The sequence below is a fragment of the Pteropus medius genome, unplaced genomic scaffold (genome assembly GCF_902729225.1).
Source record: "Pteropus medius unplaced genomic scaffold, Ma_sr-lr_union100, whole genome shotgun sequence".
Lineage (NCBI taxonomy): Eukaryota > Metazoa > Chordata > Mammalia > Chiroptera > Pteropodidae > Pteropus > Pteropus medius.
The window spans coordinates 772,523-800,078 of NW_024348082.1; the positions used below are offsets into that span (position 1 = coordinate 772,523).

General features: G+C 32.6%; 1 protein-coding gene across 1 annotated transcript in view; it reads left to right on the forward strand.

Moving 5' to 3' along the window:
* Positions 1-27,556, forward strand: part of EPHA6 (EPH receptor A6) — a 790,812-nt gene that overhangs the window by 343,429 nt on the left and 419,827 nt on the right. The window contains 2 exon segments of the mRNA XM_039879096.1: positions 4,055-4,210; positions 19,286-19,621. Coding sequence (XP_039735030.1) covers positions 4,055-4,210; positions 19,286-19,621 — 492 coding nt within the window.

Sequence of the window (27,556 nt, forward strand, 5' to 3'; positions counted from 1 at the left end):
AATAGATTATTTCAGTGAAAAGAATAGGATTGAATCAGCAATTTGGAATTCATGGTAGCAGAAAATGCCCAGTCAGAACAGAAAAGAAAAAAAAAAATTTAAATAAGAATAGTTTTAAGGGATCTCTGGGAAAGCATCAAGTCAATAACCTTTACATCACAGAGATACCAGAAAGAGAAGAGAGAAAGCAAGGAATTGCGAACCTATTTGAGGAAATAATAACTGAAAACTTCCCAAATCTGGTGAGGGAAATAGACATACAAGTTCTGGAAGTGCTGAGTGTCCCAAAAAAGGTGAACCCAAAGATAACCACACCAAGACACATCATAATTAAAATGGCAGAGGTTAAAGACAAAGAGTGAATTCCAAAAGCAGCAAGAGAAAGGCAGCTAGTAAATTATAAGGATACTTCAAAAAGAATGTCAGCTGATTTCTCAACAGAAACTTTGCAGGCTAGAAAGGATTTGCATGAAATATTCAAAGTGATGAAAAGCAAAGACTTCCAATAAAGGAGGTCCTGTAACCAGCAAGGCTATCAATTAAAATTAAAAGTGAGATAAACAGCTCCCCAGAGAGGAAAAAGCTAAAGGAATTCAGCACCACCAAACCACTATGACAACAAATGTTGAAGGGACTTCTTTAAGAAGAAAAGGAAGAAAAAAAACATAAATATGAATAATAAAACAGCAATAACTATGTACCTATCAATAATCACTTTAAGTGGATTAAATCAAAAGACATAGGGTAGCTGAATAGATAAGAAAACAAGACTCATATATATGCTACCTACAAGAGACCTACAAGAGATTAAAAGACACATGTGGACTGAAAGTAAAGGGATGGAAAAAGATATTTCATGGAAATAGAAAAACAGCTGGAGTAGCAATATTTACATCAGACAAAATAGACTTTAAAACGAAGGCTATAACAAGAGACAAAAAAGGATGTTACATAATGATAAAAGGATCAATCCAAGAAGAGGATATAAACCTAGTAAATATATACAAACCCAATATGGGAGCACTGAAATATATAAAGCAAATATTGACATACATAAAGAGAGGGATTGACATCAATACAGTAATAACAGGAAAATTTACCACCCTATTGATACCAATGGATAGATCTTCCAGACAGAAAAGCAAGGAAACAGTGTCCTTAGATGATACACTAGACTAGATGGATTTAATTGATATTTTAGAGCATTTCTCCACAAAGCAGCAGAATATACATTCTTCTCATGTACACACAGAACATTTTCCAGGATAGATCACATGTTAGGCCAAAAAACAAGTCTCAGTAAATTTAAGATGACTGAAGTATATGAAGTGTCTTCTCCAGCCACAATGGTATGAAACTAGAAATCAATTACAAGAAAAAAGCTGAAAAACATAACATACATAGAGGCGAAATAACATGCTACTGAACAATGAATGGGTTAACAATGAGATCAAGGAAGAAATCAAAAGATACCCTGAGACAAATGAAAAATAAAACACAACACTTAAAATCAATGGGACACAGCAAAAGCAGTCCTAAGAGGGAAGTGCATAGCAATATAGGCTTACTTCAAGAAACAAGAAAAATCTCAAACAATCTAACCTTACACTAAGAAAAACTAGGGAAAATAACATCAAAGCCCAAAGTGAATAGAAAGAAATAATAGAAGTCAAAGTGTAAGTAGACAAAATAGAATCTAAAAAAAAAACAATAGAAAAAAATCAATGAAACCAAGAGCTGGTTCTTTGAAAAGATAAACAAAATTGATAAACCTTTAACCAGACTCATCACAAAAAAGAGAGAATCCAAATGAATAAAAACAGAAATAAAAGAAGAGAAGTGACAACTGACTCCACGGTAATACAAAAAAATTATAAGAAAATACTATGAGCAATTATATGCCAACAGATTGAACAATCTGGAAGAAATGGATACATTCCTAGAAACATACAATCTCTTAAGACTGAGTCAAGAAGAAACAGAAAATCTGAACCGCCTAAAATGCTACTAATAAAATCAAATCAGTGATCAAAAAGCTCCCAATACTCAAAAGTCCTGGAACTGGGTGGCTTCAGAGATGAATTTTACCAAACATTTAAAGAAGAATTAACATCTGTTCTTCTCAAACTATTTCAAAAAATTTGAGAGGAAGAAAGGCTCCCAAGATCATTTTATGAAGTCACTATTACCCTGAATCCCAAACCAGAAGAAGACATTAAAAAAAAAAAAAAATCAAATGGCAGTTTTTTTCTTTTTGTCCTAAATACACAGGCAGAAGCCTTATGCATAGATTTATTGTTAAATTTGGATTTTTGTGAATTTTTAAATAGAGCCTTTTGCCTTTTGTGAAAATATATTGGAATAACATAAGTAGTTTGTCACTGGAAAATTACTCTTCCTTTATTTTGTATAACTGTTCATTTAAAAAATGGCTAGCAGTGTTTTCTTTAAGACCAGAAACAACTAAGCCCCCCACCATTCAGAACCACGGATGCACATCTAGCATAGGCTTCTTTTTTGGTAGGTCTTCCATTCCTGGGAAAATGTATACTGAAAATGGCAACATGGATTTAGGTGAAGAGAAAATGAGGTTCAACAAAATTTTCACATATAACTTTACTCATTTACATTTTATGTTCATGATTTTTTGTGAAAATTTTATAATTTTCATGTCATTTTTATGATTTCCGCCCTATGTATATAGCACGTGTACCTTGTTTACTTAATATTTTGTCTACCCATTTTTTAACTGATTCAGAATTTTAAAGTGAATTTATTTCAACATAATAAAATAGAAAAATTATGTGAACGAAAAGTCATTGCCGCCAATTCGACACCAACGGGAATCAAAGATTTGAGATGCAGCAAAGCAGGAGACTTTATTCAATGAAAACAGCTCAGTTGTGAAACAGATAAACACCTCCAGTGAGGTGGCCTGGGTAAGGAGAGTCCAGTGTCAGAGCTCCTGTGGCACAGCTCAGCTCCAGCAAGACAGCTCTGCTCTGGTGTTACTTCTTCAGCTGAAAAACAGTCTTCAATGGAAACTGAAAGTATGCTCCAATGAGACAGTGAAGAGGCTGACTTATATAGATAGAAGTTCCCACGTCTGGTCTCTGATTAATCCATTTCTATGTGAATGAGGAATCTTCACAGTTTGATTTGTCCAAGTAGCACTGTCCTGATTGGTCAGAATGGAGCCCTTTGATTAGTTGGTAAAGATGCAAATGAGGATAAAGCTGCACAGCTCTCATTGAATGGGGAAAGTCTCAGTCCTGCAGGTTGACTTTTGATCCTAGGAGTTCTTTTAGAAGGGTGGACTTAGTGTCAGGCACACAGTGCAGCAAGCTTGGCAGCCCAGTCTGTGGCTTTTCACAGTGTGCCTGTGAGGCCTCTGTAAACTCGGATTAGAAATTTGAACCAGATTAACAACTGGTAGTCCCTTTTTGACAGGTATATTCTTCTTGGGGTCAACAATTGTTTGCCATAAAAAATAAAAATAAACATGATAATAATAAAGCAATGTTATCAAACCATAACTAGTTCTTGCTTGAGAAGGTCTCTGAGCATAAGGCCAGCTCTTATTTTGTTAATTTTTTTTTTTTTTTTTAGCCTTGAAGATATTAAAAACACACTCGCACTACACTGGGACTTTCCTTAAAGTACTCATAAGGACTGAGGGGGAAATGGAACATAAATATATTTTTAAATAGTGTGATTCAGTGTTATTTAATGCCATTTCCCAGAACTACACAAAATCAATTCTCTTATTGCCTGTTATAGGCATCCTCACACTTCCATAATGATTGCTATTTTGTGTATATGTGTGTTTCAGGTATGGCTTTTAAAATTAGCAACCTCAGGTAAAATGTGAAGTCACTGTTGTGTTACTGATGTTGATTAACTAATTTAATTCATTGATGTTATTGACTTTTGTGTATTTTTGACACTGAACTCTGTGAGATCCAAAGTGTGTTTAAATTAAAATATGTTGTACGTATACAAATAAAAGAACTCTAGCAATAATAAAAAAAAATTTTTTCCACTGTTTTTACAGCTTGCAGACCAGGATTCTATAAAGCATTTGCTGGGAACACAAAATGTTCTAAATGCCCTCCACACAGTTTAACCTACATGGAAGCAACTTCTATCTGTCAGTGTGAAAAAGGTTACTTCCGGGCTGAAAAAGACCCACCTTCCATGGCATGTACCAGTAAGTCTATATTTTGCATTTGGAAATTCTAATTCCAATTCTTCTGGTTTCTTTATTCTATTTTTTTTTTTTTAATGTAGATATACAAAATTCTGTACCATTGATGCTATTTGTCTTTGATAAGTCAAGGAAAAAATTTTTCTTTGTTCTCAGCATAGTTGCTTGTCAACTTCTCCAAAGAATGTGTTTACTCCTCAGAATTCACATTGATCCTAGACATGCACGCATTGGTTTGAGGACCTGTAAATTTTCCCTGACAATAATCTGTCCTTAGGAAATTAAAGCAGTTTAAGACTACCCGAGAATTTACAAGGAAAGCTTCTCTTCTCTTCAAATCTTGACCATTTTTTAGGCACATCAATTTAAGACCATCAAGTTTACTGTGTGGGGAACTTCCAGGTAGAATTCTAAAAGCCATTGTGCTATTTTTATGCAGAAAAGTTTGAAGTTTTCCTTGGTATTTGCCTTTAAAGGAAGGTAGTTTTGAATTTCTTCACATTTCACCTCTCACGTTCTCTTCAATTTTGAGGTTGGAACCAATGGTATATTAAATCTAAATGTTAAGGTCATTTTAATGCAGTCACTGAGAATTTTAAATTATTTGTATTCTCCTATTATTAAAGTTGAAATACCGATACATTTTGAAATATCTGCATTTTAAAAATAAAAGTGAATATATCATGGGCAAAAGTAAAATGTCACCTCTAAGTTATAAGTCGTGTTAAATACATGAATAGGTATCATAGTGAAAATTTGCCCATCTTTTTGATGAATTGGTGCCAAAATGTTGCTTATGTTATGTAATTTTATAGAGGCAAAAATAGATCGAGAACTATGTAATGCCACATATTCCTTAGAGACAATGGAGATATCCCATTTCTTTTAACTGATGCTATTCATAGATTTGTCTGCATTACTATAGACTTTAATATAAACTATTTTTATGAACACATTTAATAAAAATGCAACACATTCATTAGTAGATGTAATTTTTGCTTTTGGGTTCTAAATGCTGAGAGACTACTTTTTCAGAAAATTACTACCTAGATATTTTTTTCCCTAGAAAATATTTTCAGTTTATAAATAGGAAAAAGAAAATTCTAAATGTGATTACTCACCTGATTGCGTAATAATTTTGAACAGGAAGAGCTTGATATTACTATACACATGTAATCCTTCTTGCACAGTTGCTATATATCATGATATTATATTGTGGACAACATACTCACTCCAACCTAGATGGTAGAGTTTCAAATAACTACAGTACTGGCAGGCAAGTATCCCTCAAATCCTGTATCAGAAACTGAATGTAGTTTCTTATGTGAATGATTGAGGAGAATCTCCTCTTTTTATTTTCTTAGAAGGCCATAAATAGACAACTGACAAATTAAAGGAATACATTGGTCCTTATCATTATAATCCCTCATTGACGTCGCAGCATAGATAGTTGGGAAAGCTTACAGCTCTTTGGAATGAGACTAGTTAAGGAAACAAATATGAGATGCAACAAGGTCTGTGAATCTGGTAAACTTGTCAGTCATTGTTGAATCAATATGTGTACCTATCAGCTTAGCATTTTTGTTTCTTGGATTTTCTTTCTTTTAAAAAAACAATTAATGCTTGGCATTATAAATTCTGTTTTTAAATGCTAGCCTGCCTTAGTTCTACTAACGGCAAGCTGGAAAAGGTTTAATTATTGTCATTGCTGGGCAGCGCTTTAGAAGGAGAATAGCATGCTATGTTGTCATTAGGGATTGAAAGAGAGAACCCTCAAAGAAAGGTGAAAGCTTTTGTCAGGTCTCCCTAGGAGGATCCTCTATCAAGGCTTCTCTCTATTACTTACTTAAGGACTTCTTTGCCTTGTTTTAGCAAAGACTTAGTATAGTGTATTAGTATTGCACCATCTTTTTTTTTTTTTTTTTTTTTAGAGTCAAATTATCTGAGTGTGAATCATGGTTTTGGTGTTTACAATATAACCTTGGACAAATTATTTAACCTTTCTTAACTCTTAACCTGTTGCACCATTTGTAGTGATAATAACTGTACCTACCTCATTCTTTTGTTATGATGATTAAATAAGTTAATATCTGAAAAGTGCTGAGAACAATACCTAGCAAATTGTAAATGCTACATGAATATTTATAGTACAGAAAGCTGTTCTCCTATAATTCATTTTGAAGTAATTTTTGATAAGTAAATATTTAAACTATTAAATACTTTATGTTGAAACTATTATTCTGGGCTCATAGCTTCCTTCATCTGCATTCCTACAAACTGAAAATACAATGTACTGAGTTTTTAAGACACTTTCACAAAACATATTAATTTCTATTCCTCTATGCCTATCTGATGGCACTAAAGTTTTTTGAATTACACTCTGATTAGATGAGAGACCCTTGCAGTTATTACAATATATGCAAGAAAAGTAAGGACCATAAACTCTAAAGCATCATATCTCATAAAAATTAAAAGATTAGGTTGTTGGGAAAGAAAAGTCAGGAAAATGACAAGTCAGGAGGTCATTGAACAATTAGACAATTAGACACTGGTCCTTGAGAACCAGATAAGTTCACCAAGACATAGAACTATCGAAGCCATGAACCAAACAAGTAGTCAACCTTTCCTGTCTTTCATTAACCACAAACAATAGTCAAATTTTAATAGCTGCAAACTCCCTTAACTTCTATATCATGTATCTATGAATTCGACATTTTTTATCACTCTTATTCCAATAGTGTATTATCTAAAGGTTAGAATTTGGGTCAAGTAAGTAAGAGAGGAGGCATTCGAAAAATGCAAAGGAAAGGGCTTGCAAAAATGACCAACTCAGTCGGTCTTGGATTAACCACACCCTATAGATCTTTAAATGGCCTTCTGGAAACAACTGCCACATCTAACCATTTGTAAATAGATAAGACTGGTGGTCTGGGACTTCCTTCCCCCTAGCAGCCCCCACCTGAAACTCTCCCTCCCATCCTGAATCAGGAAGTGCACGTAGACCCTCAGAGAAGGGAAATCATGCGCCCCTTGCATGGAACACTACCAGGGTATTTAAACTGTAAGAAATCTAAACTGAACAAGCTCCTGCCTTTTGCCTCACTCTCAGCTGGCCTAATAAACTCTCCTTCCTCTAACAAAGTTGTCTGAGCATCCAAATTCCTTTGTTGGTGTCACTTCCTGCAACCTAAGTAGTTAATCCCATCACTTTTTACTGTTTTTGTTAGTGTTAGCATTTGAAACTGTTTTCAGAAACTCTTCCAGGGATTTAAAAGGAATCATTTTTTTCCCCCTTAGTATCAGGGGCAGGGATATTTTCAATGTATGAGTTTAAAAGAAAGTGAAAGATTAAAATATTGGAAATGATTAACCAGGACATTTGGCCAGAAAAGGCCCACTAAGGAAAGAGTTTCATAGACATATAGTATATGGTTATATAAATATGATTTTAACGACCCCAAGGAGTCATTCTCTGCTTAGTACCATTAACAACCCTTAAGTTTCTGGTACAAAAATGCATGTGATTTCACCATTAAGAGTTTTATAATTTATTTGGGTTTTCAGAGATAGGTGTCTTTTATTTCAAAATCTTGAGACAACCAACCACACACACATACACACATATATGATTTTTTCACATAAACGTTTTTTATTAAGATTGTATTGTTTGGAGTAGTTTTAGATTCACCACAAAATTAAGAGACAGTGTAGCGATTTCCCATATACTCTCCTACCCCAGATGTGCATGTGCACAGCCTCCCCCATTATCAACATTCTTTACCAGAATGGTACATTGATTGCAACTGATGAACCTACACTGACATACTGTAGTCAACCAAAGTCCATAGTTTACATTAGGAATCACTCTTAGTGTACATTTTATGAGTTGGGACAAATGTATAATGACATGTAGTCATCATTATTGTATCATACAGAATATTTTCACTGCCCAAAAATCTGTGTCCCCCGCACCGTTCATCCTTTCTTCCCACCAAGCCTTGGCAACCATTTATCTTTTTACTGTCTCTATAGTTTTGCATCTTCCAGAATATCATATAGTTGGAATCATACAGTATGTAGCCTTTTTAGATTAGCTTCTTTCATTTAGTAATATGTATTTAAGATTCCTCCATCTTTTCACAGCTGGATAGATTATTTGTTTTACAGTGCTGAATAATATTTCATTGTCTGGATATACCACAGTTCATAGATCTATTTACCTACTGAAGGACAGCTTCGTTGCTTCCTAGTTTTGGCAGTTATATGTAAGCTTCTATCAACACGAATGTGCAGGTTTTTGTGTGAACATAAGTTTTCAAGTCCTTTGAGGAAATACCGAGAAACATGATTTCTGGGTCACATAGTAAGAGTATTTTTACTTATGTAAGAAACCACTAAATTATTCTTTTGCATTCCAACAAAAAATGAATGAGTTCCTCTTGCTCTACATCTTTGCCAGCATTTGGCATTGTCAGTATTTTGGATTTGGGCTATTTCTAATAGGTGTGTAGTGGGATCTCATTGTAATTTGCATTTCCCTAGTGACATGTAATATGAGGTGTCTTTTCATATTCTTATATGCCATCTGTATATCTTTTTTTGGTGAGGTGTCACATAAAGATTTTTAGATGATTCAAATGGCTACGGTTAAAAAAAAAATCTCTCATATCCAGAGCTAATCTCTTGAACAGTTCTTTTTCGTGGTGATGGAGGAGTCTGATCCTTCAAACTTTTATTGGGCCTGGCTATTACTGTTAATTTCCTCTTTTCACATTTTGTTTACACTGACTCCTTGTTCATAATCTGTAAGTATACTCATGAAAAAAATGCTCCCGGTCTAATATTTTTTCTCCTCCAAAACAAACACCTTGGGAAAGCAGTCTTCATTGGCTGTGGCTACTTCTTTACTTTTAATTTACTTTTTACTCTACTACATTCACATTTTTGCTCTCTACTCTACTGCGATCACATTTTCTTCCACCACTTCAAGTAAACTACATAAGAAAAATTAACCAATAATCTCATTTATCATTTGTATTGGAAACATTTTTGCCTTTTTATTCATAACATTTAATTCTGTTGATTACTCCTTTTTTCTTGAAACTATCTGTTCTCTTTCAGTCTAAGACCTTGCAATCTTACCTTCATGCTCTTAATTTTATGACCATTGTATTTGTCCATTGACAGTTTCTCTTCTTTTGCTCACCATTAAATGCTAATTTTCCTCATATTCCTTTCTTTGCCTTCTTGTCTTTTCATGTGTACTTATTCTCATGGCTTCATATAGAACCTGTAAATACATGATGCCCATATTTTTATCCATATCTCAGTCTTTTCTTCTAAGGTCCAAAGTATTCCAGCTGACTAATTATGGAATCTAACAACCTATGTGTTCTATGGAAACTTGCCTGCATCTCATACCTGCTCTCATACCATACTTCTCTTGGTTATTAAACTCATGGACTTCCGAGATGCTGAACTTGTTCCCATCCTTAGTGCCATCAATTTCTTCTACTTGAAATGCTCTCCCTGTGGGTCTGCTCATTGCCATTTCCTTTTTGCCATTCAGACTCAAGTGTCAGTACTTAGTATAGGCATTTCCTGACCACCCGTTCAAAAACTGAATCCCTCTAAGTTATTCTTTTGTATGTCACATGTTTTACTTTGTGTGGATTATATCACTCTTTGAAAATATCAGATTTTTTTTTTGTACAATTGTTTCCTTGTTTATTGCCATTCAACCCATACTAGATTATGAGGGCCAGTGGGATCATGGCTGTTCTTTCTTTACTGTATTTTTAGTACTAATAACAGTACCTGGCAGATAATGGGCACTAAATAAATATTTGATGAACAAATAAACTAATAATTTCAAGCTTAACCTGAAAAAGCCAATTTTATTGCTTTCTCTCCCAGTCTGCTCATCTACCCCAGCTTGTTTTCTTATTCTGGAGAGTCTATGCATCAATCCAAGCCAGAAAGCTTAGAATCATAAATCTGCCCTGGACTTGACATGTGCAAGTAGTCAGAAGTCCTATCAATTCTACCCCTTAGCCTGTTAGTTTCTGGCTTTATCCTTTTAGTTAAGGCCATTAACTATTCCTTGGACTAGTTTAATAATATCCTGGCATGATTTCTTCCTTGTCTTCCATCCCTCTAAATGTTACAAATTACTAGAAAGTATTATTTCTAAACAAAAACAAAACCTTGATCATGTTCTCACTTCTCCCTAAAGGCTTTCAAAGCCCCAAATTGTAAGTCAATTCAAGGACAGTCAAAGTCTATCCCTGGCCTGTCTCTCCCTCTCCAAATTTAACTATGTTAGGATCTCTCAAACAGTACTAACATACAGTTATACCAACAACATATTTCCAAGTTTGAGTCCCCTCAATTTTTAAAAATCATTGTATCTTTTTTGCATAAGCTGTAAAATATATAAAGAAATTATGCATATGGAATTTAAAATGAAATACTGAAATGATTTCTCTAGTTTATTGATCTATTTCATAAACTCTAAAATTTTTTTCTCAGGTGACTCATTAATGTATATTCTATGCTTTAAAAGATGATCTGTGGGGGACACTCCACAATATCAAGTCTTGGTCAATTAGGGCTGCCTCTGAGAGCAGTTCAGAGCACAGGAGAGCCTGCTGCCTGCCAAGAAGTGTGTTATCAAAATAACTGTCCAAGACTTTTCCAGGCCAGAAGGGAAATTACTCACTGAGGTTGAAGAAACAAAGGAAAATAAGAGTTACTAAGAAAACATTACTTACTTGTCAAGCAGGAAAGAAAGCATGAAAAGATCAAGATAAATGAAGTGAGGGGTCTAATATATGGATGTATGAAAAGTTAGACAAAATAGTATTCCACAATCATAGCATTTTTACTTTGATGTTCCTCATGTGTTTAAATCAGTAAGATTTCTTAAAGCTGCTAAACAGGTGCTGGAAGATTAACAGACTCAGCAAACACTTGTGTTACCTACTTAGAAAAGTTCAAAAAATAAAATATGTTATATATGTGGATAATTCTAATAAACATCAAAAAAAAATTTTTTTTTTGGTCATCTAAGTATGCCATCAAGTCAAGTACCTTGTGTGTAAAAACAGTATTTTCCAACTTCTTGCTTAATATAAAGGCAAATATTATGTCTTTGTATCTTTGCATTTGACATACAGTGCCAGTGATTGGGATGAAAATGTAAAAGTTGAACTTAACTTTTGTTCTAAGGCTAACATTGTGAAACGTGGTTTCTTGATTGCTAGAACAATTGGCCACCTGAGAAAGGCATTAACTTCTCCCTCTTATTTTGAGTAGAACAAATAGTGTGTTGAGATGAAACAGGAGAGGTGTTCTACATTTCCGCTGGCCTGCTCAGGTAACCCACTTCTGAGTGGGTACAGGAATATCCACACTCATATACCCCAGCTCTGCTTGCTATCTCTTCTATTTTTCCCCCCATCTCTTTAGGGTTTTTCCCTCTTTCTTCCGAAGCATGTTTTGCATGGAGAAAACTGTTCTGGTTGCTTGCTTTTCCACCTCACAACTGAAACACAAAAGCTCAACTATTTGGTTAGGTGGCTCATTGTGAACACAGTATAGCAGTCACAATTATATAGAGGCCAAAATAGGATAAGTTGTAAAGATGGATTTTATTGCTTCAAGCAGGCTGTATTATAGTTTAGACTTGCCTTTTTATAGACAATAACTCTAAATATTCACTCAATGTATTACAATGGTATAGTTTTACAATTAAAACGACCCTACATTACAGAATAGGTAACTGTAGTTAATGAATCCCAGTTTCTCCAATACAGATCACTGATGTAAGATATTTTTTGAGCTTTATGGAGTTTCCTAAACACAAATACTTTAATATTTATTTCAGTGTTGGTTCTTTTACCAAATGACCTGGGAAAGCTTCTTCTATAGGAAGAGATATTTAATAGTCATTCTGCTGATGCTGGAGAATTGAGTGACCACTTGCTTCCAGGGTGAATCTATTTCTGCCCTCTACAGTTGTAACACAGAGAGAATTGTCCCATTCAATATTATCTATGTGTATACTACAGACTAATTACCAATAAACAGTCATAATTGGAAAGAGAGTGTTCATAATTATCCCCACAGTGTTATGCATTTTGAGAAAGGTTTATTAATTTGTTTTAACCTATTCATTTATTGTTTTGATTTTCTATCCCAGATTATGACAGTGCTTAGTTTCTTCATATTTCTTTTTTCTATTTCTAATGAATGTTTAACATAATTGACTCAAACAGGGGAAGAGTTGTATGGAGGTGCGCATGCGTTTTCTTTTTTCATGGTATTATGGAAACTAGATCATACTTAACTCAGAAGACTCAAGGTCAAATTATTTAATTTGTACTTTAGTGTGCTTTCATCATATATGTGGTTTTGCTCTTTAACTCTTGATCTGCACAGCTATAACACATTTTTGTAATTCTTACAACTAGTTATTCTATGGGTTTCTATGTACTTTTTTTCCCCTACATTGATGAGAATGGTTAACTACTTTTGGAACTTTTTTTCAAGGTTTATACCAGTGCTCTATAGCATAGAAATTTGGGGACAAAAGGTTCACTTTTCAAGTTTTTAGGGTCTACAGAAACTTTATTTTAAGAAGTTTTTATTCCTTCTCAATGAGTAGAGAGTGGGTGGCTGCCCATTTTGTTATGGTCTTTATTAGTTAATCTCAGTTGTCATAATATAAACACTCCCTTCTACTTCTCAAATGATTTTCAAGTTTTGTGGATCAGGCTTTTCAAAGATTAAAACCTTGGACTCTGCTCTTCAATATTTATCAAATTTTGTGCTATGTGAAAAATAACTTGAAAGATTGCACAAAACCATGCATTCTATTCATTCCCTTAGTTAAAGCACATGTTGCCTTTGGATCATCCTGGACCACAATAGACTTGTGTATATGAATACAAATATTTCAGTGTAATATGGCATTTTGTAAGTGTCAGTCACCTCTTTTATAAAATAGGGATACTAATAACTACCTGATAGGTTTATTGTAATAATTAAATTAATCATGTGAAATATTTACTACGCTCCTTAGAAAAAAAACGAATACTTAAAAATGTTGGTTGCATTTCTTGTATATGTGACTACAAGTATAAAAGTGGTCAGTTCTTCCAGAGGACAAAAAGTGTCACAGAGTGGGTAACACCTAAATCAGAACATGAAGAATGAGTAGGAATTTTTCAGAAAGCTAAAGGAAATAAAAGAGCAGCATGTGCAAAGGCATTGAGATGTAGTGAAAAAGATCATGAGAATAAGGATGAGCCTGGTTATGAAGACTCATGTAGACAAGGTAGAGAAGTTTAGATTTTACTCAGAAAGTGAATGGTATTTAGTCTATTAGATTTATTTTAAAAATTTTTCTATTTAACTATGAGTTTTAGAAAGAATGGAGAATCCAAAAAGAATTACCTAAGTCCTCATTCATAGTATTATGAAAACATTAACGAAAAAAGTCATAATTTTAAACATCAATTAAGTTACTGAAGAAGGTGCAGTAATATTGAAGAAAATATGTTGAGTACAAAGGATTTGAAGTGTACATGCTGCTGTATTTTAAGCATATTTACCTTGAAGATTTAATTTTCAATTGCTATTCTGCATATAAAATTATTTTAAGTGTTCTAAGATAACATTATTAAAAGGAATCTGTTGTAGGAAGGCAATACATTGCTTAATAATTTGTATATTTTGAGGATTTATATTTTACAGTACTTCCTAAGAAAAGCACTATAGAATACATTTTATATTTATTTACCAGATCTTTTCTGTCTATGAGACAAACATGGTATGATAGAATAAAGAAAAACAAAATCTGAATATAAAAAGCCCTAGGTATCATTCTACTACTCATATACTGCATGACCTTGACGTAATTACAATACTTATCTGGGTTGCAATTCTTTAAATAAATAAATTGATTTAGTTTCTTCCCTGCAGTGAGATTGAAGCCCCAGCTTTGTGATTACTTGTTATCTATTTTCAAATATACAAACATTTTATGTATAAATAGAGTACAAATTGGTTTAGAGAAGAATACAAAATTCTGTTTATGGATGCTCCTATTAGCTGTTCTTCAAAAATTATATAGGAAAGATATTAGATTAACAATATGGATATAGATAAAAGTTAAAATAATAGTAATAATACAAAAAATGAAATGACTTCTAGAGTTGTAAATTACATCTATATGTAAATCTGACAACTTATATTTTTAGTACATTGTTAGTCTAGAGATGTAATTTTTCATTTGCTCCTATGTATTTATCTTTCTTTAGTAAATTCTATAATTTACTCATTTACAATAGAATTTACCTAAACATCTATAGATGGTTCAATATATATTTTTAAGTATTCTCTTTGATATAGATTAACACAGAACTATTTTTATTTGATTTGTAAACTCGTAGATCTAAAGAAATTTGCTTTTCATTAGAAAACTGTACTACCACATTCTTGGGAGCCATTAAATTAACAAACGCATTTAAATTATTGCCAGATAGTTTAATAGGCAGTAGCCTTTCATGACTGGATGTCCTCATTTAGATCAAATTTTCATTGTTCTTAAAGTTAAAAAATGCATCTGCAAACCACAATTCGATTAATGGGTTATTTTCTAATCAATATGAAAAAGACTCTGTTTGTTTATGAGTTAATATATTTCTATAATTATAAACATGAAATATAAAACTATAGAAATCAATGAAGTAGCTGAAATATGACCCTTAAGTTTGCTTCTCCGTGTCAGCTTTTATTTGACAGTGTTCTGAAGAACACTAGCATTCCCCCAGATACTCCTTGGAAAATAAAGCTGTAGAAACAAATGTTTGGTAAATGGTGGATTCGACAAAGGGAAGCAAAAGGGAAGCAAAATGTGTTACTTTTGTTTCAGCATCAATGTGCCAGAGGAATCTTAATTTGGGCACTGAACTCATTTTTTGTGTGATATCTCATGGGATTAAAGATATTGTGCAGGATATATTTTTGGAAATACCCATTCTGTTTAACAACAGCTTACATAGAAAAACTTGAAGTGAAATAAAACAAAACAAAAATCATAACCCACCTGCCCTCTGCTACCCCAAGAAGAAGATGGGGACTGCAGGGCCAGATGCTTTTTTGGGAGGGGAAGAGGCAGCACATGCTACAAACTTCTCATAAATTTATTATTAGAGCACTATTCCTTTATTCTTTAAAACTGTAAAGAAGAAATCCAAATTGAGACTAAAAAAAGGAAAAAGATTGAAAATATATTTTCTAGATATACCAGTAGAAATAAATTTGTAGTTTTTTGTAAGGCTTATTATATGGTGAGTTTGGAAAAGTTATTTGCAAATCAGAATAATTACACTTTTCTTATGAAGTCAGTCTGGAGGGTGAAGTGTGGAGATTGCTTTTCTTCTATGTGAATTACTTGTTTTCTTTTTTAAAAAAAAAAAAATCAACATAAGGAAATCCCTGAAATGTTCAATACAGATGTCTCCAAAAGGTTATGGCTACCAGGGTTTCCCCCCACCCCCCACCTCCAATGTATCATATAATCTTTGTAAAATTTATAAATGATAGCGACACAATCAGGCCACATTCATAAAAGCCCAGTGACACGTAATTTAGTTGAATCCGAGGATTAGAATTAATTGTCTGTCTTTGTTCCAACTTCTAAATCTTAGTATATGATTCACTGCATGCCATTACAGCTTAATATTTGCATGAAATCACAGTTTAGCTGGCATAATTTTACAGCAATTAAAAAGCTATTTAATCGTCATACAAATTAATATGAGGGCCCTTGAGTCAGAAGGGTGTTGCCTTTTTTTTAAGTATCTCCAAGAGGACAGTTATATACTTGCAGACATCTATAACATAATTGATAACATTCTTCCTATTCATGGAAATGTAAGTGAATATTAATTCATGTTTTCTATTATAAATAAAAGAGCAACAATATGAATATGCCATTCTGTACGAAGACATTATTATGATAATGATAATGAATCTTTATCTCCCAGACATAAGTCTTGGTTGAAAGTAAAAAGCTACACGTATCCCTGTGCTCTCATTTATCATCCTTTCCATATTTTCCTTTCCAAAGACAGATGTTCCTGTAACTCTCTGGAATATGAAATGGCCTAAAGCAATGTATGCAGAAACCTTTTAGAAAAGCTAATTGTTCCATTTCTAGGTCTAGCATAGATGATATACATATAAATTGATGAGGACCCTACCCATCAGATTACTGATATCAAGATCCAGTTAAAAAAGAAAATATATAATAACACTTCTTAATATCTCAAACCCAGTACACAGTGATATAGTTTTATGACTAATGTTCTGCTACCCTAATACCATATAACAGATCTCACTGCTGAGTACCCTGCACTCATTTAGACCAATCCCTTCACTGCAGCTAGAAGCTCTTTTTAAAACACACTACTTCAATGCATAAAATATATAGTTTCTTCCTGTTGTATGTAGAAAAATATCCAAACTCATTCCAATGAGCCTAGCAGTCTTACATTATCTGACCTCTTTCTGTTCCTTAAAACTCACTTCTTGTTTTTTGCCTTTTACATTCTAGTTACAGTGATTCTCTGCTAGTTCCATGACTATTTTAAGATCTTTCTTAAAAAGACTAAAGTACTACTCACCTTCTACCCCTAATATTCTTCCCACCTCTCTATACTTCTTATTCGCCACCTCTGCGAGGCTTTCTCAGAATGGTTCTTAAACGGATCCTCCTTTTGTTTTGGTTTTTTCAGCTTGTTTGTTTTTATTTCAGCTCCTTTCCTTTTCTTTATTAAAGTATAGTTGACATACAGCATTATATTAGTTTTAAGTAGACAACATAGTGACTCGACAGTTATATTCCTTACAATGTGATCACAATAGGTCTAATAACTGTCACCATTCATAGTTATTACAATAATATTAACCGTTTTCCCTATATTATACATTATAATCCTGTCACTTATTTCCATTGATAACTAGAGGTATGTACCTCTTATTTCCCTTCATCTTTTTTACCCATTCCCCTACCTCCTTCCCCTCTGACAACCATCAGTTTGTTCTCTGTATCTATGAGTCTGTTTCTATTTTATTTGTTTATTTGTTTTGTTTTATTTTATTTTAAATTTCACAAATAAGTGAAACCATATGATATTTGTCTTTCTCTGTCTGACTTATTTCACTTAGCATACGTAATACCCTCCAGGTTCATCCATGTTGTTGCAAATGGCAAGATTTCGTCCTTTCTTATGGCTGAATAATATTCCATTTTACATATATGCCACATCTTCTTTATCCATTCATCTATCAATGGACATCTAGGTTGCTTTTATCTCTTGGCTATTGTAAATAATGCTGCAATGGACATAGAGGTGCATATATCTTTTTAAATTACTATTTTCAGTTTCTTTGGATAAATACCCAGAAGTGGAATAGCTGAATCATATGGTAGTTCTATACTTAATTTTTGGGGAACCTTCGTACTATTTACCATAGTGGCTGCACCCCTAGGGGTGCAATTTACAATCCCACCAACAGTGAATGAAAGTTTTTTCTCCCAAATCAGCTTTGTTCCTTTTGATTTTCATAATTTCATTTATAATTTGAATTTTATTCTTCTGTTTATATGTATATGTGTTTATTTAACCATTTAACTAAAATATAAATAACAAGAAAACAGGAATAATTCTATCACATTCAGACTGTTAAGTCCAAGATCTAGTAGAGTATATGGTACACATAATAGTCACTAAAAAAATATTTAATGAATGAATGTCTGTATCTTGAAATACAAAAGGAGCCTATATCAAAACTCACATTTCTCTCTGTAGAGAGAATGTTGAGCAAAGAAATTTCTTCCCACTTTCTAAGCAAATTTTCTTAATAGCAGAAATTTTAAAAATTGGTTTAGATGTCTTAAAAATAAGCCTTCTAAAATATGGCAGAAATGTTATTTCATTAGTTATTTTTGCAATGAATTATTTTTCAAAGTATCAATATAAGCATAGTCTCTTATAGAAAGGATTCTATTTCATATATAGCACATAATGCCGTGTATGGCATCTAGTAGACTTTCAGTTAATATTTGCTCAATAGATGATATGAAACTGAAGTTTGAAGGGCTTAAATATGTGTAAAAGATTATTGATACAATTTTTTTTAAAAAAAGGTGGAATAGTTAAAGGATTTAATAGACCATGCAGTGAGAAGACTGAGGAAAGATGTTCATCCAAACCTTGTGACCAGATTGTTTAATGAAGAGTCTTGATGATAAATAAAATGATTGTATGGGTCTTTTTTTCAGCTTTTAAGGACACAGTTACTTGTGTTTAATGAAGTTAATCTGAATAAAAGTCCAGTCACCATATCTTATATATACCTTTTAATCCCTTCCATATAATGCTTTTATCCTGCAAAATGAGCAAGGTCGTATAAAAAGGCTTTGTACTACCTCCAATTTCTCTTTCTCTTCCTCTTCTATCAAACTGTTCACCCTAAATTTATGGTCATTCTCAACTCGTGAGAAACAGATGCTTAAGGATTGTCAAAAGTAATGAATAGGAATTTTATCTACATACCATGCATACTACGAAATGTGAAAGGCTAAACATAATATTGTTTTATATATATAATATATATAAACTTTCTTTTTAAAATTTGAAAATGGTGATATAATTATTAAGATGTAATTAAAACCATAGCATAATTAAAAATGTCTGATTTTATATTTCCAGCCAATAAATTTAAAGAGTATAATTATCTTGTGGAGATCCGTGACTTTTGATATTAAATATTGAAATTCATATACCAAAAAGTTAATTATAAACTATCTTCACTCCTAAAGACTCGTTTTTTACTAGACTTAATCAGATATTTTTAACCATATGTTCTTTATGGTTCCTATAAGAAGAAAGAGCTCAAACTAATAAAAAAGACCAACGTGTGTTTTTTGATGAAGTTTTTGAGTTAGCACCATAATTCATTGTCCTATACATGTACTTTTGTTTTTTAATTGCTTTTCTCTAGGGCCACCTTCAGCTCCTAGGAATGTGGTTTTTAACATCAATGAAACAGCCCTTATTTTGGAATGGAGCCCACCAAGTGACACAGGAGGGAGAAAAGATCTCACATACAGTGTAATCTGTAAGAAATGTGGCTTAGACACCAGCCAGTGTGAGGACTGTGGTGGAGGACTCCGCTTCATCCCAAGACATACTGGCCTGATCAACAATTCCGTGATAGTACTTGACTTTGTGTCTCACGTGAATTATACCTTTGAAATAGAAGCCATGAACGGAGTTTCTGAGTTGAGTTTTTCTCCCAAGCCATTCACAGCTATTACAGTGACCACAGATCAAGACGGTAAGTTCCACTGCTGTTCTCTCAAACAAACCCATAATTTCCTTTTGCTGCATAATATCCCTGGTGGGCCTATGTTTCCTACAGTGCCATTGTATATTTTATATACTACAGAAGTGATTTTCTTGTTGTTGCTCTTGTTGTTTCCAAAGGTGCAAAAAGATTTTTTTGATATACTTCTTAGGAGTATAGTTGATTAGATACAATACTTCTTTCTATTGTCTATGTATTTGTTTTTTATATAATCTTATACCAATAGAAATGAGTAAATCCATGTTTCTTACCAATGAACATTAGCCATAAATGAAACGTTACTGATTGAATTGAAATTCAGTTACCCCACTTATGCTGACATCCCTTTTTCATATCAAATAAAGCAAATAGTAAAAATTTATGCTAATTATAATTATCTATATTGTAAAAAGATTTTAGTTAACATGCTTAAACCATGATTCGCTCTAAAAAGAAATAGATAAAAATATCTAGAAATGAGTCCAAATGCTATTGCAGACTGTAAAAACTAGTTAAACTGTCTTTTTAAAAAATTCAATTGCTTTCAGTTAAAATGTTCCCTTTATAACACTGTAGATTTTTGCTTCAACGTAGTTAGGCGTGAATACTCCTATGATTTTTATAAGTGTATGTTCATGATTTATTGTAGAGCATAATACAGGAAAAGCTTCAGAGATTTTAAAAACTCCCTTTGAGAGGCATTCATAAATTATGTGGATACACAAATGATTGTCTTATAGCAGAAAGTATTGTATATGAACACACATATATGAAACAAATTTATAAAGCTAAAACTATTTTTATACATTGTTTTTGTTTGCTTGGTCTGGGTGGCTTAACCAACAGAAATTTATTTTCTCACAAATCTTGAGGCTAGAAGCCCAAGATCAAGGTATCGACAGGGTTGATTTCATTCTGAAACCTCTCTCCTTGGCTTGTAGATAGCCATTTTCTCCCTTTGTCCTCAGATGGTCTTTCCTCCATGCATGTTTGTATCCTAATCTCTTGTTCTTATAAGGGAACCATCATATTGGATTAAAGCCCATCCATATGACCTCATTTTACCTTCATTACCTGTTTATAGGACCTATCCCCAAATATAGTCACTTTCTGAGGTGCTAAGATTAGGACTTCAAAATGTGAATTTTAGAGGTATGAGATTCAGTCCATAACATACACTAAAGCAGCATATTCTGATATTTTAAATAAAAGTCTATTGAAAGTGTTAGAGTACAACTTAGCAATGAAAAGGAACAAACCATTAATACAAGTTATTGGATTAACTTTAAGGGTACTGTGGTAAGTGCAAAAGCCAACATCAAAAGGAGGTATTCAGTGTGATTCTCTTCTATAACATTCTTTTTTAAATTAAATTTATTAGGGAACATTGGTTAATAAAATTATGTAGGTTTCAAGTGTACTATTCAATAATACATCATCTATATATTGCATTGTGCGTTCACTACCCAAAGTCAAATCTCTTTCTGTCACCATATATTTGGTCCCTTTATCCTTCATCTACCACCCCACTACCCTCTTCCCTTCTGGTAACCACTAAACTGCTTTCTGTGTCTATGAGTTTTTGTTTGTCTTGTTCATTTGCTGCTTTCAGTTTTCTATCCCACATATGAGTGAAATCATATGGTCCTCAACTTTTTCTGTTTGACTTGCTTTGATTAGCATGATTACCTCGAGATCCATCCATGTTGTCACAAATGGCAGTATTTCCTCTTTTCTTATGGCTAAATAATATTCCATCGTATATATGTATCACATTTTCTTTATCTAGTCATCTATCAAAGGATGCTTTGGCTGTTTCCATGTCTTGGCCACTGTAAATAATGCTGCTATGAACATCAGGGTGCATATATCTTTATGGATAAATGTTTTCAAATTTTGAGGGTAGATACCCAGAAGAAGGATTGTTAGGTTGTATGATAATTCTGTTCTTAATTTTTGAGGAACCTCCATCATGTTTTCCATAATGGCTGTACCAATTTACATTCCCACCAGCAGTAGATGAGGGTTCCTTTTCCCCCACAATCTCTCTAACACGTTATTACTTGTCCTGTTGATGATAACCATGCTAACAGGTATGAGATGGTATTTCATTGTGGTTTTAATTTGCATTTTCCTAATAGTGAAGTTGAGCATCTTTTCATGTCTGTTGGCTGTTTGTATGTCTTCTTGGGAGAAGTATCTGTTCAGGTCCTCTGCCCACTTTTTAATTGGATTGTTTGTTTCCTTGTTGTTGAGTTGTATGAGTCCTTCATATATTTTGTATATTAATCCCCTATCGGAGTTGTTGTTTGCAAATATTTTCTCCCATTCAGATGGTTGCCTCTATGTTTTGTTGATGGTTTGGTTTTTGTTTTTTCATTTTTTGTTTTTTGTTTTTTTTGTTTTTTTTTGCTGTGCAGAATCTTTTTAGTTTATTAGAGTCCCATTTATTTATTTTTGCTTTAATTTCCCTTGCCTTTGAGCTCAAATTTATAAAATTCTCTCTAAAACCAAGGTCCATAAGTTTAGTACCTATGTTTTCTTCTATGCAATTTATTGTTTCAGGTCTTATATTTAGATCTTGATCCATTTTGAGTTAATTTTGGTGTACAGTAACAGATAGCAGTCTAATTTTATTTCTTTGCAGGTGGCTTTCCAATTTTCCCAGCACCATTTTTTGAAGAGATTTTCTTTTCTCCATTGTATGTTTTTGGCTCCTTTGTTTTGGCCTATAAATATGCAGGTTTATTTATGGGCTCTCACTTCTGTTTCATTGGTCTCTGTGTCTGTTTTTCTGCCAATACCATGCTGTTTTGATTATTGTTACTTTGTAGTGTAATATGAAGTCAGGCAGTGCGATACTTCCAGTTTTGTTTCTTTTTTTTCAGGATTGCTTTAGCTTTTAGGGGTCTTTCGTGATTCTATATAAATCTGATCATTATTTTTTTCCATGTGGAGAATAGATTAGTGGCAGCTAGGGGCTAAGAATACGCAGGAGAGAGATATGGCAGTAAAGTGATAGCAGGAAGGAACCATGTGATGGCGACACAGTTGATTCTTGATTGTGGTGGTAGTTACATAAGGTTATATATATGATAAATTTCATAGAGCTACACACACACATACACACACGCACGCACACACACACACATGCATGTTTACACGAGCTCCATGGATTGTGGATTTTACCAATGTCAGTTTCTTGGTTTAGTGTTGTATTATAGTTATGCAAGTAGTTAACTTTTTTTTGCAAATTTCCTGAAACTATAATTATTGCAAAATAAAAAGTTAAAAACATTGCTAAACCCAAAAAATGTACAGAAAGAAAAGTTTAATATTCTACTAAAACATATTTGAAATGGATGTGACTATTTTATTCAAAATATTATACATATAAGTCCACCTTGCTGATCTCTCAGATATGCATCTAATAAATAAAGCGACGACAGATAGTATTACACAATAACCATTTCGTATTTACTATGCAATTTTCTCTTTCATCTAACGAATATCTCTACATCATAGAATTTGCTTTAGGTTCATTCAAAATGGAATTCTTATTCCCTCTTTTTTTTCTTTTTTCCCATAGATTCAACAAAATCTTGTCAACTATATTTTCAAGGTAAAATAGATTAGGGTCTTCTGTTCCTCTGTGGTTTAGCAGATTATTTCTAAGGTTCTTTTGTTGCCACTTGATCAAAAAATATATTCCAATACAACCATTCTTAACTATAGAATGTAAATAGATTTTAGGATTAAAATAACATCTCTTTAAAGAAAAATATACATAAATAGCTACATAATTTCATATATGCATATAGCAGCCTTTCATTCTAGGATTAGAAGTTTATTTAGTTTACTGTTTTACTTTGCAAAAAAGATAGAATATAAATTATTTCTCACTTACACAATGAGGGAATTCATTAAAAGTGTATTGCTATAAGGACAGAAGGTATATCAAAGATGGAATAAGATATTGTATTCATATATTGAGACTACACATTTATCAGGATAATATTATTAAACAATCTTCCCTAATAAATTTATTTTTGTTGAAGAATGTTATGAAACAATTATTGCTAATTTAATTTGACATTTTTTCACATATGATTAATAAAAACTCAACATATATTTAAATTTTATTTAGAAAGTATGTTAAGGTTTTAAACTGAACTAAAATATTGTCACATACATGCTTAATAAAATATTATAATCAGCCTTATATTTATGAGTGACTATCTCCATGTCATAATATTGAGAGACATCAAGAAAGCCCTGTCTCTTTGCGCCTGAAATTCTGACATTAGAGAATCTCATCTTTAAAATTGCAAATACTCCATGCAAGGATAACATTATGAAATAATTTATCTCTGAATGTATCAGTTACTCTTTTCATATCAAAAGGGGTCAGATTCTAGTGTTGGGTAAAAACAAAACAAAAAGAGCTTATAGAAACTAAAGTGTCCCAGAACCAAACTTTAGCTGTCATCATTTTTATGCTAGCCCTGAAAAGATGATAGTTTTACTGCTGCAGATAGAGGAAAGGATTTCTGATCATTTCACTTGGGTATCTTTGGAAATTCTCTTTGAAGTGCCTGAGAGGCACTTTCCAAAGTTATCTATAATGTAACACATTACAGTTTCATTGGACTGAAACAGCCACAGCAAATGACTTGTTTCATTATCTGTAGATGACATATCATTGTTTTTAATAACAAAATGGAAAAGCAATATGTGCTATTCCTAAACCTTTAATTTATTCAACATAGGTACAGTGGCGAGTGAGCCCTTATGAACTTTACAGTCTAGTGAGGAGGCAGATAATAAATAAATAATGACAATATATATTATAATTAGTACTGTGGGTAAGTCCCACCAAGGAGAAGCTCAAGATACTCTAACAGCATATATTCTCCAGGTCTGGAAGATAAGGGCTGATCTTCCTGAGGAAACAGATTTAAATGAAGCTCTGTTCTGAGAGATAACTAGAATGTGACTTGGCAAAGTGAGGCTAGGAAAAGGGAAAGAATTCCGAGTAGAAGGAACCATACAAAGATTGAGCAATTGAAGGGTAAGGCACTGATGACTAATTATCAGGAGCATCTAAATAGTTGATCTATTCCAGAGGTACAGAAGGATTCGAGGAAGGAACTGAAGATTTAACCTAAAATTTGGAGAAATAGTAGGTATATGCAAATTAGCCAAGTTAGGGAATCAGCATTTATTAGAAAATACTAGTATATTATCAGGACCACAAGCAAAGAAAAGAAAATCATCATGACAATAATATTGTTCATAAGGTGACACTTGTATAAGTAAGGAAACAAAATATTTGAGACCAAAATTTTTAGAGAATTGTATTAAGTGTGCTTTTATTGCTCTATGTATGCACAGTGTGGAACATGAGGATAAAGAGAGAATTTGCATTGCCTTTTCTTTCATGTAATGACTATATATATATATATTCTCATATTTAAGAAATATTAAAGAAACCACATTAAAGAACCCCAACTTAATTGTTTGCTATCTGTTTACGATTAAACAAATGTAAAAAAAAAAATTTGCCAAATCATTTGGAACCACTTAGCTGTAGTTATGTGAAACATTCCTTGATTATTCTGATTTTAGTTGGATAAATAAGACTATAGATTTGACTATGACTCTCATAATTAGAAATCTTAGCAATAAACCTTAATTAAGTGACTTCTATAATCCCAAAGAGCTATATTTGTAACCTTCTATTTTCATAGTTTATTTAAATAGTCTTTAAAGGTGTTTCATTTAGAGAGCAAAACAAGAATGCAACACCTAGAAAACATCTGATTTTAATATTCAGTGCATGATAGAAAAACTAAGGTGCATAGTTCAGTAAAAGGAATTATTCTGGTCAGAGACAGTACAGGAAAATATTAATCATGGAGAGTCAACCTGAAACAAATTGTATTTGTAGATATCCTGACATGTGCAAAAACCTTTAGGGACCTTGTTCAAAGTGAAAGACATGCTAGATTACAAACCAATTCTGCTGATATTTGCTAAAGGGTCTTTAAAGCAATTATTGTCAGAAGCGTGTTGTCTAATTGATGGGCTTCTTAAAATATACATTCAGCACTTCTATATCTGCCATTGGGTTACTACTCTGTATAGGTCTTGCTTTAGACTCACATTTTGATTAAAGATTTTATAATTTTCTCAGGCAGCAATAATTAATTTAACTGACATTGAAAATAGATTTAAATCAAAAGTATTTATGTATTTATAAACTCAAGATGTCTGTTTAATTTACAGTCCACTGCATTTTGGAAATACAGTCTATTTCAAATGCCAACTTTTTGCACGTTGCTGGAGTATGTAATTAGGGACACTAAACATTCATTCATCTTTATATCTGTATTTAATTTATTTTATGTCTGGATATTTCTCACAATCCTCAGTGTTTTCAAAATTCTCGACATCAAGTATTTTATTTTCTAAAATCTGTGCAAGTCTATTCAAATTTTAGAAAATCAATATAAAAGTTTGAAACGCCTACCCAAAATACACTGGATACAAGTTAGTGGCATGGTAAGTTTTCAAAAAGGCAACAATCATGATTTAAAGTAAGAGATATGCTGTACTGTTTGTATTTTTCATATCTCTTAGAAATAAGAAAATTAGATATTCAAAAACTACAGACACCTTATACTGAAGAATAAAATTTTCCTATCTCCTCAGGAAGAGTGTTTTTCTTCTGAAAAGTGCACTGAATATTTTTGGAAGATAATTGAATCGTCAGTTTAATCATAACTAAATCTTTGTGGTCTATCCAAATATTAAATTATAATAGAGTCTGATTGTAAACTTTGTTTTACTCTTGAGGAACATCAAATTACTAACAAGTCTAGTGTCTTTGTGGTATGCAATTTTTTTTGTTTTGTTTTGAGTAAATTAATGATATGGAAAAGTCCCTTAGACCTTAGCAACTGTTTCATTGCTGTTAGTCAGAGGTTCAGCTCTCAGGCAACAAAAACAGAAAGTGAACTGTTCCCAGTCCATTATGTACAGTGGCATACCTGTTCCTACTTTACTGGACCATAATCATATTTTGTGAGGCGAATGTGATAACCACTGCACTATGGAAACTGGTAATAATCATATTTTGTAATAGTTTTCTTTCCTAACCAAAATGTAAGCTTCTTGATAGCCAGGATGATATATTATTTGACTAAAAATAGTCAAATAATATTGTCTATAACTTAATACTTCTCTGTTGACTGCATTAACAGAAATTGGAGATAGCTTTAGTTACTCTTTAATTACTTAATTAATTTAAAAATATTTGTTGAAAATTTACTATCTGCCAGAAAATATTCTATGTGCTATGGATACAGTGGAGAAAAACAAATAGCTAACAGTGTCCCCGCCTTAGTGGACATTATATTTTAGTGTTGAGTATATGTCCCATGAAGAACTAAACGAGTAAGAGATTTGGAAGTAATGAGGAGAGAGGCATTTCACATAGGAAAACCAAAACCATCTCTCTTGATAATATTATACTTCAGCAGATCATAAATGGAATAAAAATCCCTGTGGATATATAAAAGAAGACTATTCTAGGCAGTGGGAATAAAAAGCCTTAAATTTAACCAAGAATTAATCTAGAACGTAATGAGAAAATATTATTGCATATGTATTCTTTAGCATATACTAAATTTCATACTCATTAAATTCTCTGGTGCTATACTTACAGAATTTGTAACAAAAGTTTTTAATCAATAGTAATTCATTTAGTAATAGCAATCATGTTTTTCCTTGATTATACGTTGTTAGATAAATGTATTTAATTCTAAACTTAATTTTAAACTGTTGGCTTTTAGAGTCATGAACTTTTCTCTGAGGAATTCTCATTTGCATGTTTTGCAGGAAAATAATAAGTACTTTCTTTAG